At 34.3% G+C, this 19,800-nt stretch overlaps 1 protein-coding gene across 4 annotated transcripts in view; it reads left to right on the top strand.

The window, feature by feature from the left end:
- Nucleotides 1–19,800, top strand: part of RYR2 (ryanodine receptor 2) — a 383,162-nt gene that overhangs the window by 331,124 nt on the left and 32,238 nt on the right. For all 4 annotated transcript variants that reach the window (XM_058834705.1, XM_058834704.1, XM_058834703.1 and 1 more), the window contains 8 exons: nt 2,623–2,722; nt 3,581–3,660; nt 5,655–5,731; nt 7,073–7,146; nt 15,049–15,129; nt 16,111–16,199; nt 17,633–17,761; nt 19,171–19,275. In XM_058834705.1, the coding sequence (XP_058690688.1) occupies nt 2,623–2,722; nt 3,581–3,660; nt 5,655–5,731; nt 7,073–7,146; nt 15,049–15,129; nt 16,111–16,199; nt 17,633–17,761; nt 19,171–19,275 (735 nt within the window). The remainder of the gene's footprint in view (nt 1–2,622; nt 2,723–3,580; nt 3,661–5,654; nt 5,732–7,072; nt 7,147–15,048; nt 15,130–16,110; nt 16,200–17,632; nt 17,762–19,170; nt 19,276–19,800) is intronic.

Below are 19,800 nucleotides of genomic sequence, written 5' to 3'. Positions count from 1 at the left end.
GGTTTGCCCGATATATTTTGGCATATGATTGCTCATAATGATTTAAAACCCAAAAACCAGAATGAAGTAGAAAATATTTGAGTCTCTGCTTTCAAAGAGTAAGATTCAAAAGTTTCCTTGTTTTGGTAGGTTGCTGGGAAAAGCCTAAAATAAGAGAACACATGTATGTATACTTATAAGTGGTCATTTTTTTCCTATATTAGTGGAAAACATCCAAGATAAAATAGAGTTGTTCTTCATTGAGGATCTCTTTTGTTTTGGGGTGTGTTTCTTCTTTTGTTTTGTTTTGTTTTGTAGTCTGTGGGGGCTTTTTTGCTTTGTTTTTTGGTGTTTTTTTTTTAATTCTGTTCAATTATTTTGAATGTTTCATTTAGTGAAGTATTTATTGCTATTGTAGTGATGGTTTGGTGAATGACAGAAAGCTCAAATTATTGGCTAATTATTTGGTAGTTTTCTTGACTTCAGCCATGGATAAAGTGCAAAAAGCTGAAACTGGTAGCACAGATACCAGTGTAAACAGTAACATAACTTAGAGAAATGGGGATAACATTTCTAATTAAGTATACATCATTGACAATGGGTGTCCCACTTCACGTAAGTGCTGCCATCATGTAGATATTGATATACATGTATTCACTTGGAATGGAGAAAGCAACAGTGAAAATGCATTGTGAAGCTGAGGAAGGAACCATTATCTTTGTGAGATATCATCAAAGAATGGTTGCTTTTAGAAGAAATGCTTGTGGTATTTTATTTGTGGATTGGTTTGTTTGGTTGGTTTTAGTTTTCTTTTCTGGTCTCTTGTTACTAATATCCTAGACATCTTGATATCCATGGGAAATGCCACTTCTCTCATTTTAAGCTGTTTGGCAGTAGCTCTTCCTACTGTTCTTCTATGCTGTCATTACAAGAAGTTAGTCTGTAGGTTATGCAGATACATCCATACTGTAAACATTCTTATAAATCTTTGATATTCTTATCAAAAAAATTGTACAATGAAAGTAGTTCACGTGGTGTTAGGCTTGTGAATAGTAAATTTTGCAATGAAAGAAAGATGAAAGTGTTGGGTCTAAAACTAAAAGTATCTAGAAATAGGAAATAGTTTTTAAGAAAAGGAAGGTTGATCAATTTTCAGTGGCTTCTGAAGCAAATGAAAATATTTTATTGTAGCTGCACTGGACCTGTGATGTCATGGCTTTCTGGTGGTTTGTGTGTGTGGTGCGTGCGTGTGTGCGTGTGTGTGTTTCTGTTTTGTTTTTGTTAATCTCCCAGGAAGAGGTTTAAACATGAAGGCAAAACTTTCAAACCCTAGCATGGCTAAATACAAAGCAACGCTGCCATTTTTTTTTCCTTTTTCTGCCTCCATCTAGATCTGTCACTTAATTTAAAGCAAAAAGAAAGATACAATTTAACCACAGGAGAGCTAGTAGTGTGAAAAAAAAAACCCTGATGAATTTTGTTTCCGCAGCACGATATTATCAAAGATTTAAGAAACAAATTTGCCAGCCTCGGCGAGAACTCTCTGGTAACAGCATAAATGTCTGTGTTGGTTTGCTTTTGAGTTGAAGGTTTATTTTTCATTCATTCAAACATATTTCTCTTTTTTACCTCTTCTTTTTTAATTTATTACTCATACCCTCTATTTAGCAAGCCTTCATTTTTTAAACCTCTTCCATCTTCCAATGTATTTTTTCCGTAACTTGGATGGAAAGTTTATGGCAGCAAAGCTGTCATTCTGGCTACTTCTGCTGCAGCTGTTCCTGCTTTTAGGTCATACATGTTTTGGGCGTTGTGTTTTTGGACATGATACTAACTGATTGTGTCATGTTCCTTTTGAGTAAGCTTTTTACCACGCCATCTGATGGACTCACTGTCATAGGGCTCTATGCAACTTCCATTTTGCAACTTATACTGCTTAGTCATCCTCAATTCTCTAGCAAACTTCAATTTACCTGATGAAAGTTGAAACTCATCTGGAATTAACTGTGCCTTTATGTTTGCTCTTTATGCTCTTTATGTTTTCGGTAGTAGTTTAAATTACAAAAAAGAAACTTCACCATTGCTCAAGCAACGCCATGCAGTATTGTTTGTTGCCGCTAGAGAATACAAAATATAAAAGCACAGTGTATTCTATCAAATATTCTGTTAGTAGGGGGGCAATCTATATTGTAATATAATGATATGCTTTGAAAAAAATTCCGAGATGCTTCTTTTACTCTGGTATTCAGCAACAACTTGCAACTCAAGAGCCACATACTGAGCAGTATGAAGTTATGGTCACACTATAGAAGATTATTAAGAGTATGAACTGTTGCACAAAAACACAGCACAAAAGTGCAAGTTTGATACATGCAGTATATATAATGAACATGGGCTTTGAACTAACCTAACAATTCACAATTGAAATGACTCTTTCCAGATAAACTGCTAAAAGCATATTAAAGAAAAATACCAAGTGGAGATTAATACTTGAACCTGTTAATTATTTGTTCAATAGCATCGTATGTATTAAAATGGTTCATGATGTTGCCATAGAGCCCATATACTAAGAGAAAACCGAGAACCTTTGGAGGATTGATAGTAACTCAAATCTCATGTTGAATGACCGGAATTTTTATTCAGGAAAAAGAAATGGAAAAGCAAAAACTTCTGTATCAACAAGCCAGACTGCATGATCGAGGTGCTGCTGAGATGGTTCTGCAGACAATCAGTGCAAGCAAAGGTAAGGTTTTGGTGTATAGATTAAATTTTAAATCTTGTTTCTAATGAACTTTGAAGTGATTTTATTTCTTATTGGGGAAAACATGAAGATGTTTGGCTTTAAGGTTTGCTTTCAAAATTGCAAAATTTTTGACACCTAATCCAGAAAAGTACAATGAGTAATTGTCATGAGACTATTTTTTCTTTTGTAGTTATAATTAATTTTTCTAGTGCTAATTTTGAACATGTGTGAAGTGCATCATAGCTTTAGCAGCACTGAATGACAAATTGGCCCTCAAAGTCTGGAATGTGTACAGTTCTGAAGTGGTGTGGACTTAAGTCCCTTAGTTATTTCCTAGTCTCCAAATATCTGCTTTGTTGGTGTACTTCAATAAAACATTTCAGAAGTTTAAATTATGCTTTTGTCCCCTAGAAACCATTGTATTCTAAGGTTTTATGCTTTCAGTTTTTTTATTTTGTTGTTTTTTTCAACAACAGTGATGTTTTAAAAATTCCTGATTACAAATTTTGTTTACTATAATTAAATGCTTGGGTCACTGTCATTTTCTGAAGAAACCAGAAGAAAACGTCCAGAGAGGGGCACACTTAAATTCAAAAGCTATCTTATCATTGTGAGCCCTTAATTCAACTGTTGGATGCTTTAGTGATTGAAACATGGTTTATATTCACCAAACTCAGTTATTCCTGCCTTATATCTTGCTTCTTCTGTGTACTTTGTATGCTTTACACTATGTAGGCACTCATGAAGAAATTAAGCAAAAATAGGTCAGTTTTGCCATTCATTGAACAGATAAATTAATTAATAAAGCATTTTTAATTTTATGTATGATCCAAAAATATATTTTAAAATATTTTTAAGGTGAGATGGGGCCAATGGTTGCAGCTACCCTAAAGCTAGGAATTGCCATCTTAAATGGAGGAAATTCTACTGTTCAACAGGTAAGGTACAAGTTTCTTCTACCCATTTTAGCCAGTATAGGTCTTTATACCATGGTCATTATTACTAATAATGACCAACTATGTAGTGTGACTATCACACACTGTTTATCCTCTTACTCTTGTTTGCAGAATAAAATAGTATACAAAAATACCTCGTTTGGTGGGTATTTCTTATTTGTTTACAAGGCTAAAAGAGATTTGTTTTGCGCTTCAGGTGTAAGAGGGAAATTTTATGTTATATAATTTACTTCTGTAGGAATTCTTTGGAACAGAGGGCTTTCTTGGGAGATTGCCATTGTTCTATAGCCAGAAGAGCAAAATTGCTGACCCCAGTCTTCACCAAAAAGAATGATACACAACTTCAGAAGTCCTTAGCTTATGCAGTGGAGACTCTTGCTGATAAAAGCAGAGAAAACCTTGAATAACTAATCTATCATAAGATAATTTGTTGCCCAATAAGTCTGATATGTTAAAAGAATCCTGCACTGCTGAAGTTAAGAGGCTGATATAGGATACGTTCAGTGTTCTGTACTAGTTGAAGATTCCTGTGTTGAGAAGGGTTTGTTCCTGCCATTACTAAATTACTGTAGTACAGTTTAAAGAATACAGACAACTGGGAACAATTAAGGTCCCAACTGAAGCAGCTGAATGCTGAAGAATAATGTTCTTTCCAGGAGCTGTCATTGCCAGAAATTGACATGAAAGACTACAAGTAGTGCAGAAATTATTTGCTTGAACCACTGCCACTTCTGTGTGATGTCCTGATATTAAATTAGGAAAGTCATAAAATTTGTAATCCTTCAATCTATTTTTAAAAATGATTTGTTAAAGTCTTAACAAATCAAAATGCAGGAGACAGTATTTTTGCATTGATAGAAATGCTACTAGTCTAAGCTACATACTTATAACATAAAAACATCAGTAATACAGTTAAAAATCTTGTTTTTTCAGTTGCCTCAGTTCTACCTGTTTTTTTCTGGTGTTATGCTCAACTTTCCAATTTCCTTTTAGGTCCTAAGATCAACTCTTCAGTCTTCCTTGGGAAGAATGGTATGGGTGGGGGGAGAAGAACAGTAGTGGTTTTGAAAAGTCATTATCATAATCCTCTTTTGGAGTTCTTTGCTTTGATTGGTATAATGTTGACTGGGGTATTATTTTTCTGTAATTTTGGGTCTACTTGGGTTTACAGAGATATGTTTTGCTAATGCTGTCTGCTTATGTGCTTTCCATTTTGGAGGTCACATCCACTTTTCCTATTTTTTTTGCAAAAATAGTTTCACTTCATTCTCAACATGAATTCTTGTAGCTTTCCTACTAAGATTGACCTGTTGCATTATGGGTTTTCTTCACAGCTGAGAGCTCTGGTATCATCCTGTATCTTTACTCAACAACACATTGCATTCTAGAGTCACAGCTCACTCAATAAATTCTTGGTATTGCAATCTGTTTTCAAATAGTTATTACAGGTTATAATAAAGCAAAAATTTTTTTTTTTTAAATATGCTCAAGTTACTGCTAAAAGGCTGTTGCAGCTAAAATAATTTAAAACAAACTGAGGTTATGAGAAGCCCCATCTGGTGTTGAAACAATAGTGTCAACACAAATTTTTAGCCCAGTAGTGGCAAGATTGCATTTATATTGAACTCTAAATTCTTCTGGCTGTGTTGTCTTTAGTTACTATCTTTATTTTCTGTGCTTTAGGAAGGCGTAACCAAAATGTATGACCTTTTCTATAAAGTACATGAGAACTAAAATGTTCTTTTTGATTTTGATTTGAAGGCTCTTAAATACTAGGGATATTTTTAAACACCAATATCACTAACAGTATTGAATCCATATAGTCTGAAGCTACCAGGTTATCACATAGCTAGGTATCACTAAGATAGATATCACTAGATATCACTAACCTAGGTTATCACATAATATGAATATTAATTCTCTGTGTAAATTATTATATACTATATTAAATTATATTATATCTGTGTTTGCTGCAGAAAATGCTCGACTACCTCAAAGATAAAAAGGATGTGGGGTTCTTTCAGAGCCTTGCTGGTCTTATGCAGTCCTGTAGGTAAGAAAGTATTGACTTGAAAAATTCATCATTATTGTGCATTTATATTTTATTCCACACAATTTGTAGTACTGGAATGATCCTGTTCTTGCAGACAGTGCTTGGGGATTGTAATGTGCTAGATTTGTTTTAAAGGACAGGGTGGTGCTTGTGATGTGAAAATCTTTGTGGTATGGATCTACTTTTGTAAGAAAGCTCTTTTCAAAAATGTCTATGGAGTTTGAGTCTACCTGAGATATGGCAGAAAACAACTCCAGAGTTAGGAGCATTCCTCAGAGGCAAATCCTTAACTCTGGAGGTTATCCTGCTAATGATCAGTGTTAAGTAATCATAAAGATTTTGGGAAAACTGAGCTTTGTTAGGGTTATTCATAGGACTCAGATGTCAGAAAAAGAAAAGGAATATCTAATTTCATATTAATGAATTTTGATTAATTGAGGTGATACTATGACTTTTTTGTCCATTCATGCTTATTTATGATTTATATTGATTTCATATATAAATGTATGTGTTTAAATGTTTTATATGTGATTTATTTCTAAGAACAAACCATATCAGTAAACGATGTATTAATGAATATAGAACATAGGACAAAAAGGGGATCCCTGGGTTAGGTGATTCAGTCTTCTTGTTATGTCCAGGCTATCACGTTATGTATTCTTCTCTTAATTATGTATTCTTTTTTCTTAATGCTGTCTGTGGCCAAGTTTCATTTTGAAATCAGTGAGGTTTCTTGCCAGCAGAGGTGCTGTCATAGTTCCATGTCCATCCAACTTTTATAACCGTTTTTGCTTATGAACAAAAGTTATCCCTGGCCATCTGATGTGCCAAGCCCTGAAAGGCAGAACCTTGCAGGTTAACAGATGAAATATGTGAGTTATATGCTCCATAAATCTGGTTAGTTAAATACATATTCCCTTTTGGCAGCTTCAGTTTTTCACAACGTGGAGGGAGGGAAGCACTAAGTCGAACTAATGATGGCAGTTTCTTAATGGACCTTGCTGCTTGGTATGAACTGGTCTATAATAATAAAAAAAAAATCAATAACTTGACTTCTTTATGGTACCTAAAAATGAGCATGTTATCATAAATGCATACATTTTTGTTTGGTCAGTCATACAGAGCTGAATTCTGTGGTCACTTTCAGGGCAAAAACAGGTTAAGGCTGTTGAGCTGTGATTTGTAATCTCAGACACATATATCAAGACACTGAGATGTATCATTTTAATACCAGTATGCTGTAAACTTCAATGAAATCACACATCTTTTTTAGCTCCCACAAAATTAAATATTGCATATATTTAATTAATCACAGGACAAATGTAATTTTTCTCACTGCAGTGTTCTTGACCTAAATGCGTTTGAACGACAGAACAAAGCAGAAGGCCTTGGCATGGTGACTGAAGAGGGATCAGGTACTATTGATTCAACAGAAATTATCCATGACCTTTTTTAAACTTTGCAGAAGCAAGCTGAATTTGAAAGAACCCAAGGGAGGGTTTCGGTTAGGTGTAAGGAACAGATTCTTCACCCAGAGTGTGGTTGGGCACTGGAACAGGCTCCCCAGGGAAGTGCTCACAGCACCAGCCTGGCAGAGCTCAAGAAGTGCTTGGACAATGCTCCCAGGCACATGGTGTGACTTTTGGGGTGTCCCAGGTGGGGCCAGGATTTAGAATTTGAAGATGCTTGTGCATCTCTTCCAACTCAGGATAGTTCATGATTCCATGAGCCCTGTTAAATATATATCTAGAGGCTGAAGCTAAAACAGGTTTCCTAAAAGTGATTTATATTTAATTGACATACCTAAGCCCATCCTTGTCAACAGTAAATCATTAGCATGTGTTGAGTTTCAGAACTGTCTCAGAGGACTCTTTCTCATTACTCTGAAGAAGTGAAGACATTACATGTAAAATTGAAAACATATTCCCGTTACGAACAGCAGTGTTTATGCATGTAAAACATTTCAGAAGTCCCCAACCAGTTTCAGCATAAAATTAAATTAAAAGTTCCCACCTGATTTCTTAAACTGAAAACCACACCACTTACTTAAGCAATAAATATAAGAGGTTGAGGGAAATCTAGCTGCTCTGTGGAAAAAGATCTGGAAAATATTTTTTTTTAAATTACTTTTTCTATTTGTTCTTGGGGAAATACTCAAAAATTTTCACTCTGCTTTTGGCTTTGAACCGATTTGGCTTTCCACCCTCGGTATTCTTAGTTCATTTTCAATTTCATTCTTCTACTACTATTCCCTTACTCTGATTGGGTACATTAAGTCCATTCTTACATGCTTAATGGAGCTACCAAAGCACATTTTCTTCCCTTATCTACAGAAATTTTTACAGTGCATTTTTATGTTTAAATCCTTCAGTGACCTAACCTTTTAACATGTTTTTATCTTAAAAGCAAGGTAAAAAAGCTTGACTGTATAATCCCCATGGCATTTGAGGGATCATAATTCATACCAGCAACACTGCATACCTCATTGTCCCTTGTGCCTGTAGGTCTTTTATGCGGCCTATTTCTTTAATGTTCAACTGCTTAAATAATGATTTTTCATTAACTATTATGTTTGTCTGAATGACTTCAAGGCCAGTCAAAAATTCTGCTTCTCCGAAAGTGCTCTCAGAGTTTAAATGATAGATTTAATCTTTATAGACTTACATGAGTAAAAAACACAGTGAACCCATGTGGATAAAATCCAGTTACAAGATTGTGAATTGAGCGCTGGTACAATGAATCGTTTGGCATATGAATTTCAGCCACTACTCTCATGTTTTACTGAAGATTATTCTGCACCATCTTTTGTTCTTTTGGACAATATTTCTACTATTACATAACTAAACTTACTCATGAAGTTGGGTTCTGAAATGGACTCTCAAGATATTGGCTCATTATTCTTTTGACCTATGCCTCTGTTTCTAGAAATGACTGATTTTGCATGCAAATATAAATAAATCTTTAAATGCTGCATAATTGACTCTACTGTTGTTAAGAGTATTTTTGTGCTTCCTCATTTGAGGTTTGTTTTTTTTTTTATTTTCTGTTTATTTGATGTTTCTCTTTTCGTATAGAACTAATTTTGGCAAAACCAATACTAACTGTATTTTGAATTTGCTAAAACAAATTCTTACCTTTTTTTCTTTTTTTCCTGTTTCTTTTTCTTTGAACTAATTGTCCTGTCCTCCCTTCCTCAGTCATCACCCATGAGCGTGGTAATTATTAAGAAAACCTGCCTATTTCTTATTTTCCCTGCTCTTAGCTTTGTGTCAGCGCTGTACAGCTCCTGAATATCACTAGATTTTTTTTTCCTGTAAGACTGCTAAAGTAGTGTAATTTTTCTGTTAATGTTACAAATGTTCATTATAAAATTCTTGGTGTACATGTCAAACCTTCCCATTTTTGGTCTTTCTCTCTTTCTCAGGATTTGCACAGTGACTGACACAGTAGCTGTAAGAGCAACAAGCTTTTTTATACTTTTCTTTCCTGTTCTTTTTTATTCGTTTTCATTTTAGCGAGCCCAGTATTTGCAATGGATGAATGTTAAAAGGAAAAATATTGATATATACAAAGACAAAGCCTTGTGCCTTAGTCCTCCTGTAGCCTTTATGTTGTGTATTGAATGTGGCTTTATTGCTGCATTGATTTGTGCAAGCACAGGAAATCAGTGGTGGATCCAGTGAGGATTTGAGGGTGGCTAGTAAGGAGAGGACTTGCCACTGGCTAGGTTTATCTAATGCGGTCAGGAGTTGATACAAGAAAGAGATGGCGCTAATTTAGAGGAATCAGTGCTGTTTACAGGTTATTCTTCCTTATTCTGAAAGCTACTTGGTGTGCTATGGTTGCTATACCTCAAAGTTTCCTTACTTCAAGTGAAGGAAGAGCTTTGTAGGAGCAGTTACTATGAGATGTGTCATGTCACATGTCACCATGTGAAAAAAGAATTTAAAATACAAAATGTGTATACCAGTCAGCAGAAGCAATGAAGATGTCAGCAGATGTCTTTTCGTTAGCCAAATGTTGGGGAGGAGGACGATCTGGTGTTTTATTTGTTTTCTCAGTGGAAATTTTCTGTTTGGCAGCTTACAAAATTCTACATGCTGATTAGGATAACTTTTTTTGTTTGTTTTCTTTGTTACTGAGCAGTAGCAGTGTCAAGATACAGTAATCGCTGCGTCAAAGATTTCTTGGCACAAAGGGATAATATTTGCTAACACCATCTTTTCCTACATATTAATATCCAGCTACTGAGAATTCAAGACAAAAGAAAACCAAATCCAACCAAAAAAGACTGCAATTTTCCCTTTCAAAGTTACATGATTGTTAATAATATGCTACCTTCAAATAGTAATATTTTTTTTTTATATTATGAAGCACACCTTTTTCAGTTGACTGAAAAGTAGTAAGAGCTGTACAGGTACTGGTATTAATACCTGATAGCATTAAGAAAACCAAGCCAGTGTGTCTGTGAGGAAACTCCAGTATCCAGAAACAAAGTATCCTAGATTTTATAAGATATTTTAGCTCTTATGTCTGCAATCCTGTGAATAACCATCTGTAAATACTACAAAGGAAATACCAAAGATGAGAAAGATTTTCTCCCAGGTTATTTTTGGTTTTGTTTTTTTGAGAAAGATGCTGAGTGTATGAGTAATTAATTACTCCTTAATTAAAGATAATTTTACTGATTCCCAAGGAAATGATGGGCTGTAAAATGTGCATTTTAGCCTGTTTCTCATTTCATCTGAATCGGCTGCAGAAGCACATTCATGAGTAATTATCATTGATTTTGCAACCTACAAGCCTGAAACTGTTGTTCCCAAAGTCAAGGCAAAACTGTTGAAACTTGTGGGAATAAAGTCAACTTTTCCTCATGTGCAGTTCTTGGTCTGGTCCTGTGCCAACCTTAGCAATAGATAGAAAGCCCTTTATTGAGTCAACATGGATGTGAAATTTATTGCTCTATTCCCATTGTTTCTTTGTGCTGTCCACATCGTAAGTGCCTTGTCCTGATATTCCTCTGACTGGTACTACCTTCCCTTTCCAAACCCTGGAACCCCCACTGGTAACAACATTGATGGTTCTTTAGCAAATGTGTCTCTTACTTGTTTTTGTGGCGTACTCAATGTTGTTTCTTCTGTATGTATTTTGTTTTGATTGTTCTGTTTTCTTTTCCAAAAATGGGGGTTCAAAATCAAAGACATGTAGAAATATTTACTATTTCGCAATGGTTTTTCATTTAATACTCATAGTCCTTGCCATTTCATTGTGAGTCACAAAAATCTTGAAAGTGCAATGTTTTTCTCTTTTGGAGAGACTTGTTTTATTTACATGAAGTACAGAACTTAAGAGGTTAAGTTTACACTTAGATTATTTTACCTTTTGTCCCCCTTTTTCAGGAAAGTTCTATTTTAATGTTCAATTTTTTTAATATTTTATCATGTCTTTCTTTCATTTGTCTGTAAGTTCACAGAAGCCTAATTGTAATAAAATACAATTTTAGAATGAGACAGTAGCTCTTAAAGGACTTTTACCAATCTGAGAGGTACAAGTGATAATAATAAATAGCTGTACAGTGGGTTCACATCAAGGATATTTTCAGCTATGTGGAATTATTAAATATGCTTTTGGCCTTCACCAACCTAGTCACACTTAAAGGAGATGCTTAAATTCTGTGTAATCCACTGTAGCCTGCATTGGAGAGGTGTTTTCCAGCTTCATAAAACTGTATTTGAATCCGTGTTTTCATTTAAAAGGGAACTTAAATAACTTCAGTGCATTTCTTACTTGAATTAGATTGGTGAGAAGCCAAAGACATTCAGAGTCCAACCCAATCCTGTCTGGATCTTATGATAAGAATAAATTCACTTGCTTTATCATGGGACAGATTTGCTCTTGCTTAACAGCCATCATAAAAGAGTCCTGTTCCCATTTGAAAGCTAAAAGTATTTTTATATTTTGGTAACATATACTATTGAACCCATGTTTCTGAGTAGCAGTAGAAGTGAGATCTTTTCCACTGAGGATTTAAAAAAATAAAATCAAGAAAGAGGAAGAGAATCATTGAATTTTGACACATGCACTTTCAATGAAAAAACCCCATGTATTTAATTTTTCATTGAGTTTTATTTTTGTTTCCTTCACATGATACCTCTGTTCCTATGTATCAGAAACACAAACTGCCAGTTTTGCAAAAACTGCAGACTTAAAGCCTTTGTGTGTACAGTAATACCATTTACATACAGCATGAGCAATGGCAGCATTTTAACATCTAAGCAAATATTTGCCAGAATATATCTAAAATCAACAGAAATTAAAGAATGCTTTTTCATAGCAGCCTAAATCATACTATAGGTAGTGTGTATGTTTGGAAGTACATTCTTTGCAAATCTTTGTGTGAACTGGCATGAATTTGTGTTCACAGCAGCAAAGGTTCCTCTCCTGAATTTCATAGAAAGAAATGGATCTCTCTTTCAGTTCTGTAGTTGCTGGTGAGGTACCACTTGTAGTCAGTAAGTACAATCTGAAAATGAAAATTCCTGTCCATACCAACATTGGTTCTAGTCTGATTTTGATCAGGTGTGAAAATTGAAGACCAGTACATTGTAAATCTTAGTGTGGCCAGATGGTTTGAGATGAGCTTTTTTTGCTTCATTTTAAAATCAGTAAAAATATTTCTAAAAGAACAGACCTTTCAGCTTTTGTGCAGTGATGCACCTAAACACCTTCTGATTTTGAAGAAGTTTGCAATAACTTGTGTTCAGGTTGTGATTTATTTACAGTGGAGCTAATTAAAAAACCCTTCCAGGCCCTTCCAATAATAAGAATGGAATTTATTTAATAAAACTTCCTAAAGTCCAGTAATTGTATTAAAAGCCAGGATCTGTATAACATTGTAACTTGAGACTTGTTTTCCTTCTTGTTCTCTCTTACTTCCTAAGAGAGCAAGAAAAATAAGAGGTCAAAAACATCAAACTGTAACTTATTCTGTAGTCTTATTCCTAAAAATGTCTTTGATTCAGCTGTGCTTTAATATGCAAGAAATAGATGATTGGGCCTTTCATGGGCAGGATTTTTCCAAGGAAGTTTCCTGATAGTTATTTTATAAAATTATTGCCATCTCAGCAGTCAAGCTACAAACATTACATGTGTGATGCAGACTTCACCAAATATTTGGCTTTCTGTTATTTTTTATTTTTAACAGATAATTCAGCGGAGCATGTGACCCCACCTGTAACATTAAGCATGATGGGAGTTCAGATAAATTGAAAAGAACAAAGTAACTAGTCCTGAGAAATCTTCTCTGCTATGGCATTTGGCCCAGCAGAATATGAAACTCTCTTGCAGGACTGAACCTGCATGTAATGTTGAATAATATATCTCTAAGAGCCCAGCCAGCTCCTGTTTTTGCCACCTTGGGCGAATATTGCATGTATACATTCATCAGCACTGCCAGAAACAGTCATTTATTTTTCACTGTTTAATTAGCTGAAAGGGTTTTCAGCCTCCTGTGACTGAAAAACTATGTGCCTGGTAGTTATATTTTTGGTGGAGAAAAACGTCATGGAATGTCATTCAAAGTATTTGACTCATTCTTGGATAAACAATTGGGTATTTTTTGTGACTACCCTAAGTCCACGCCTAGAATTATTAGGAAAAGCAACTTATATTTCTCTGTGATACAAGAAATTGTGTTTGTATATGCCTTAGTGATATATGCTCTTAATACCAGACATCGTGTTGAGGGTAACAGAAAAGTGTGAAATTTTGTACTTTAAAATATTCATATTAGTTTTCAAAATGCTTTTGATTTCTTCTCCTAGTGTACTGAAGATTCTCAATTTAAAATTCACAGTTCGTGGATTGATAAATCCATTAGCTTGAAATTATAATTGCTCATGACTTTATGTAAAGTTAAACTCCTGATCATATCTGTACTCCAAATTGTACTAAATACTGTTTGCGTTTCGGCTAGCTAGTATGAAGAAAATGAACTTGATCATAGCCAAATCTAGCCCCATCAGTGATAATCTAATTATAATAATATAGTAATCTGTAAATGTGCATATTATAATTAGAATTATCTACCAGTAGAACAGCATGGAAGTAATCATTAATTTAACTAAGGTATCTAGCTTTTTTTTTTTTTTTTTAATTTTAATACCTTTGCTCACTTTTCTGGTCTCCTGTTCACACACTAAAGATCCTGTCTTTGTAGAGTCTAAATTATATCCCCTCGAAGAAAAATTCTTTGAAACTTCCACAGTTTGCTTACATTTTTATATCCCTCCTTTTCTTGTTTACAAATAGCGCTTGTCATATATTCAAATTTTATATATTCTTAAATAGTAGGATATTTTGCAACTTCTGCCTTTGCATACATAGTCAAAAGACTTCCCCAAGGTTCTTTTTGGGAATTTTCTTACTTTTGATAGGTGGCATTTATTGCTTTAGCACCTATACTATTGTCCTTGTATGTAATTTTATAAGCTGTTCTACATTTTCCTCAGTTGTGATTGTTTTCCTGTGTGTATGGTTATTTCCCCTCTTCACATGTCCCTGTACAAAGTTAACTGAAGTACTTGAAATAATGATGTGTTAATTGAGGACTTTTTAGTAGACTGTTTTCTGTGGGGAAAAAAAAGGCCTGAAGCTCTATTCATTTGGATATTAGTTGTTTACCAAAAAATTAACTGAAGGGCCTAATTCAGTAAAGCATTTCGGCATTTGGTCTTAATTGATTATAAATGTATTACTTTATTTTGTTAAAGGAGACACATCCACTTTCTGTCAGTAGCAGACAGGTACTAAATCCTCAAATATTTCAGTCTAAATGGTTCTTGAGAGTGCACATAGATGTAAATTTCATGGGTTGTTTTAGAATATTTTAAAATAAAATAGTTTATTTGAGGGGTGATTTTCATAACCGTTTGATTAAATCTCATTCTGCATTTTAAATGTCTTCGTTTGTGATGAGTGGGAACCAAATTGTTCCAACACTAACCTTTGTATGTGACACAGCCTCCATGCCCAGTGAAGTCAAACAACAATGTAAATTGGGGATTATTTGTAAAATGTTGCCAAGCTCATGCTGCCATACTTATAAATCAGAAGTTCAGTTTTGTAATTTTTATTTCTATTTTTTCTATAACCAAATAACTATCTGCCAAGCACAAGTCATAGGTGCTTCAGATAGATTGGTGGTTATAAATTTTCTCTCCCCTTCTCTCTTTCTTAATTATGGAGATTTTCTTCAGGGTTTGTGGGGTGTTACTTGGCAGACTGTGATAACCTGCTTCCATCTGGCCTTTCTACAGGAGAAAAGGTGATGCAGGATGATGAGTTCACCTGTGACCTCTTCCGCTTCCTTCAGTTGCTTTGTGAAGGACACAATTCAGGTTTGTGGGCAGGCTGCCAGTCAGCGAAATCAAGGTGGTGGTAACTGATGGTAAAAGCTCTTAATTGTTGAAGGTTTGGCAGCCTTCATTAAATATTATGAACGGTAGAAGAGCTTCTAGACTATTCCTAGGTGGAATTCCTTCTAGACTCCCACACGGAGGGAGAATCTTTTAATGGAATTGAGTTTCCAGTGGTTTTTAACAGCCCTAATTTTGTAGATAAGATAATAATTTCCAAAAGGAGTTTTGGATCTTGACCTACTAGGCAAGTTAAGTTTAAATAGGATAATGTACATGGTTTATAACTTCTAGACATGGAAGATTCAGAGGAAGATGTAAGAGGAAGTTGTATTTATTATCCTTTGGCATGTCTGCTTTTCTGTGCATACTCTTTCCCACTAAAGTCACTTAGAATTGTATGTGAAGTTTCAATGTATACAATATCTTTTTTGAAGAAATAACTTAGCTTTTAAATATAAAAGAACACATTAAAATGCATAATTTAAGTGTATTTTTATCATTAGGTATATTTCCCTCTGTTCTCTCTGTCATTCTTAGGGATTGGAAAGAAAAAAAAAAGGTTATTTTTCCTTCTTAGGCATTAGACATATTTCTGACTTAGTTATCAGAGTTTGTATAATTATGTGATTTAATTTTACTTAACAAAATAAATTCTAAGTATAATTGCATAGATATTGAAGTAGTTCTAGCCATAAATAGATGAAAGTAAGACCAAGTTTAGTTTTACAGGTGAAATATATAAACAGAGTTTTGGCTTCAGAAGTTCACTGGTGTGTGATCTCTGCAATAAGATGTTAAAATTCTTAAAGTGGTTTATTGACCAAAAAAAAAAAAAAAAGAAGAAAACCCAATCCATGCCTCTAAGCTAAACTTTTCTAGATCATCATAAATCAGAATTAATTTTCAGGAATAGTTTTAAATCTTAAATAATTTAAATTAAACTTCTATTTGAATTTTTAGATTTTCAGAATTACCTGAGAACTCAAACTGGTAACAACACAACTGTTAATATTATCATTTCTACTGTGGATTACTTATTGAGAGTTCAGGTAAGTAGTTTATATACTAAATAAGTAGATGAAAGTATGGCTTACTTCTATGCAAGTTTTATTAGAGGTGCGCATTTATTTGTTGTCATACTTACTCTAATCCCTGTAGCCCAAGCTGAGAAGAAAGGCTGAAATTCTCTAGTGGTTGCAGTTCTTTAAGAATTGTTACCTTGTACTGGGAGAGTCAGAGATAACATACATGTGAAGAAGGACTGGTTTCAGCCTTTATACGCGGGAAAGCGATGGAGGCTGTTCACCAAGGGGAGTGGCAGGAGGCGGGGGCTGCTCAGTGTGTCCCTGAGCACAGGCTGCCAGGTTTTGACTGAAACTACCCTGTGAGTGAGAAGGGTTTTGTTTTGCTCAAGTTCAGTTTCACCGTGCTGCTTTTTTGTCCATGTTCTGATCTAGGCTGAGCACTGGCCGCTCTGTGAACGAATGTTCATGTGCTGGTGAGGAGTGAAGCATTAGAACAGTGCATTTTCTAAGGAGGGGAAAAAAAGGCAAATGGACAAAAACACCTGCAGAAGGCTAGATTAAAAACCCTTTAAATCATCTATTTTTAATTATCTCCCAAATACTTTTAATATGAAAGCATTTCATTTTCACAAGACAGTAGAAATTAATGAAAAAAATCTGCTTTGTTTCCAGATTGCAGCATGTGAATGGTGTGAAAACATACTTTGTGATAAATGTTTACCTATAATTCTCTTTCTTTTCTGAAAATCACTGCGCATGATAATATATTATGTTGTGGGTTTTTTTAAAATTATTTATCCAGTTAAGTTCCCTTAAGCCATTCATTTATTTGCTCTGAGAATTCCAGACTTTGAAAATTCTTTCTCTTTTTTTTTGTTTACTCTGCTGCTGCTATCAACATTGCTTTCTATCTTTACGCATTCTCTAGAAGTTGTGGAGACAGTACAATGATTTTCATTCCATTGCTTACTTTGTTGAAAATTTAATAAGCTCGCCTTCAGGGAAGATGGAGAGAGGAATCATGCACACAAAGCAACATTTGCTCCCACTATTGACTAGGTGTCAAGCACACAGTATAAAGAGACATTGTTTAATGAACAGCGTGCAGCATGGCAATACTACTGAGTGCTCCTTTTCAGAATGCAGGTGGTTGTATTTCTAAGATCAGATACCAACTCATCTAATTTTTAATTTATTTTATTTTGAGGTTTGCTGTGGGGTGTTTAAGTTATTTCTTTCTTTGTGTTTGTTTTCCTATTGATTTCCTTGAGATGCAACTACAATTCTTGCAGTAGTACTTGAGAATTGCTGGGTAGTTATTTTAAAGCCTTTATAAATGAAATAATTTTCAGAACTAGAACTGTCTAGTACTGTTTTTCTTATATTGATGAATATCCAGTTAGAGCCAGTTTGGCCACACAACCTCTTTGTGCTTCTCACAACTGTTTTTTCTTTAGGAATCCATCAGTGATTTCTATTGGTATTATTCTGGGAAGGATGTTATTGATGAACAAGGACAACGAAATTTTTCCAAAGCCATCCAGGTTGCAAAACAAGTTTTCAATACTCTCACAGAGTATATCCAGGTAAATTAATTTCATTAGAATGTAATGAACTTGAAAGAAAATTCATCATACATTTGGCATGAAGATATAAAATAGTTAGATATAAAGTAGAAATATAATATAGGTGCATTTATTCTTCAACATTATTATAGTGCAGTTATTAATGTATGAAGCAAAATTTTCTAATATATGTATATACACCTGCCACTACTCTTTTGCAATCTTATCAATTTATTGCAATTTACAATTATTAATAAATAAGCATCTATGTAAAGCAGTAGAATTTTGTTTTTCATTTCAATTAGATTGCAATGGTGTTACTCACTTTAAATTCTTTACCTTTAATCCACTGAGAAGACTAATTTCAGTGCAGATCATAGCTGTGGTTTAGTCAATATAACATCAGATCATATCTTCCGTCAGGAATTGGGCTGTTTTAAGGCATCAATGCTATGTTTGAAATGGTGAATTCACACTTTGAGAATTGTAGAGATACACTTGAGATGGATTCAGGAACAAATGAGATTGGGATCAATTCTGTCAAAATAAAACTGCAGCGGTTCTTCAAGTATATCTAAATAATTCAGTGACATTTATTTCTGTATTAATTGCTTGCTTAAGTAACTTGACAATATAAGAATTTGATTCAACATACAATAAGTAGCTTAGAGAGGATCTCATTAGACTGTTAGGTGTTTCTTACATTGGTGTCATTCAGATGAAAATAATCATGAAAATAGTGTGTTATAGTTCATGAGGATGAAATATGATAAAATAGCACTGAATAAAAATGAGAAGAGGCAACTTGTATGCATTTGTGTAAATATATTTAATGTATACATATTTCTCAAATCACGTTTTTATCTGGGAGAGATTTTATTTGTTTTCCTTTACAGCTTCAAAAGCTCTTGTGTTTCTGTTTTACAGAAGTTGGAATTTTCTTTAAGTATTTTTTAGCACCGTGCTCTACAATATGCTGGGGGGAAAAATCAGGAAATAGATTCTTTAATCCCTTATGTGAATTTTCCATTAACCTACTATAAGGTCTTTCCTAATTTACAGAACTACATAAGGAAGAAACAGCTTGAAGATTCATACCCCTTCAGAATTTATTGTTTAAAGTTGCAAACAGATACACGCTTTGGGGTTCTGAATTAGTATATTGGGACTTGGATAAAACAGAATGGTTATTAGGAGTAGGCATTGTTTTCAGTCAATGCTCTTATTAAATACATAATTCTAGATATGTTTAATATTTCATAACAATTTCTAGAGGACAACCCCAAGCTATGCACTTATGTGTATTTCTTCCTGTTTTTGTTGAATTTCTTGCAAACAAACATTGGTTTTCTTTTCTTTTCTTTTCTTTTTTTTTTTTTTTGTTTTGTTGTTTGTTTTTTTTTTTTTTTTTTTTGTTGCCTGAACAATAGGGGCCATGTACTGGGAATCAGCAGAGTCTGGCACACAGCAGGCTGTGGGATGCTGTAGTTGGTTTCCTTCATGTGTTTGCACACATGCAGATGAAGCTGTCTCAGGTATCTCTTTGTTTTACTTTTTCTTTCAGAAGTCACTAGCATTTCTGTAAAAGAGAACATGTTTGAGTCATTAATAACAACAGTTGGTGGGAAAAATAAAAGACAGAGATGATAGAAAACACTAAAATTGAGGGAGTAAACTGCAAAACTAGAGCGGCTGTGAATAGCCAGCTTGTAATTGGATCCCCATCCACAGGTGAAAAGCAGATTGGATCAAACTGCAAACAAAGCATATCACTCATATTCAGAAAGAACTCTCAGTTCTGGTCTTTTGTACCAAAATTCTCTTGCAGTGTTTTCTGTGGTTTTCTTCTATGCAGGACCCATCATGTTCATTGATGGCTCCTGCATTGAACCCTAGTTCATCATTATTAAACCATAGTTCAACATGTCTGCATCTGAACCTTTTTCACTCTTAGTGGAGAGTAGTCAGGCCTTATAATGGGTGAATTCATTTTGGATGTGAGTACTCATTTCATAAGCTGTAGAAATAGTGAAGGGAACTGGCACAGATGGTTATTTAGT

The sequence above is a fragment of the Poecile atricapillus genome, chromosome 3 (assembly GCF_030490865.1).
Source record: "Poecile atricapillus isolate bPoeAtr1 chromosome 3, bPoeAtr1.hap1, whole genome shotgun sequence".
Taxonomy (NCBI): domain Eukaryota; kingdom Metazoa; phylum Chordata; class Aves; order Passeriformes; family Paridae; genus Poecile; species Poecile atricapillus.
Note: the sequence above shows the minus strand (reverse complement) of the source record. Positions and strands in the feature narration are given on the sequence as shown.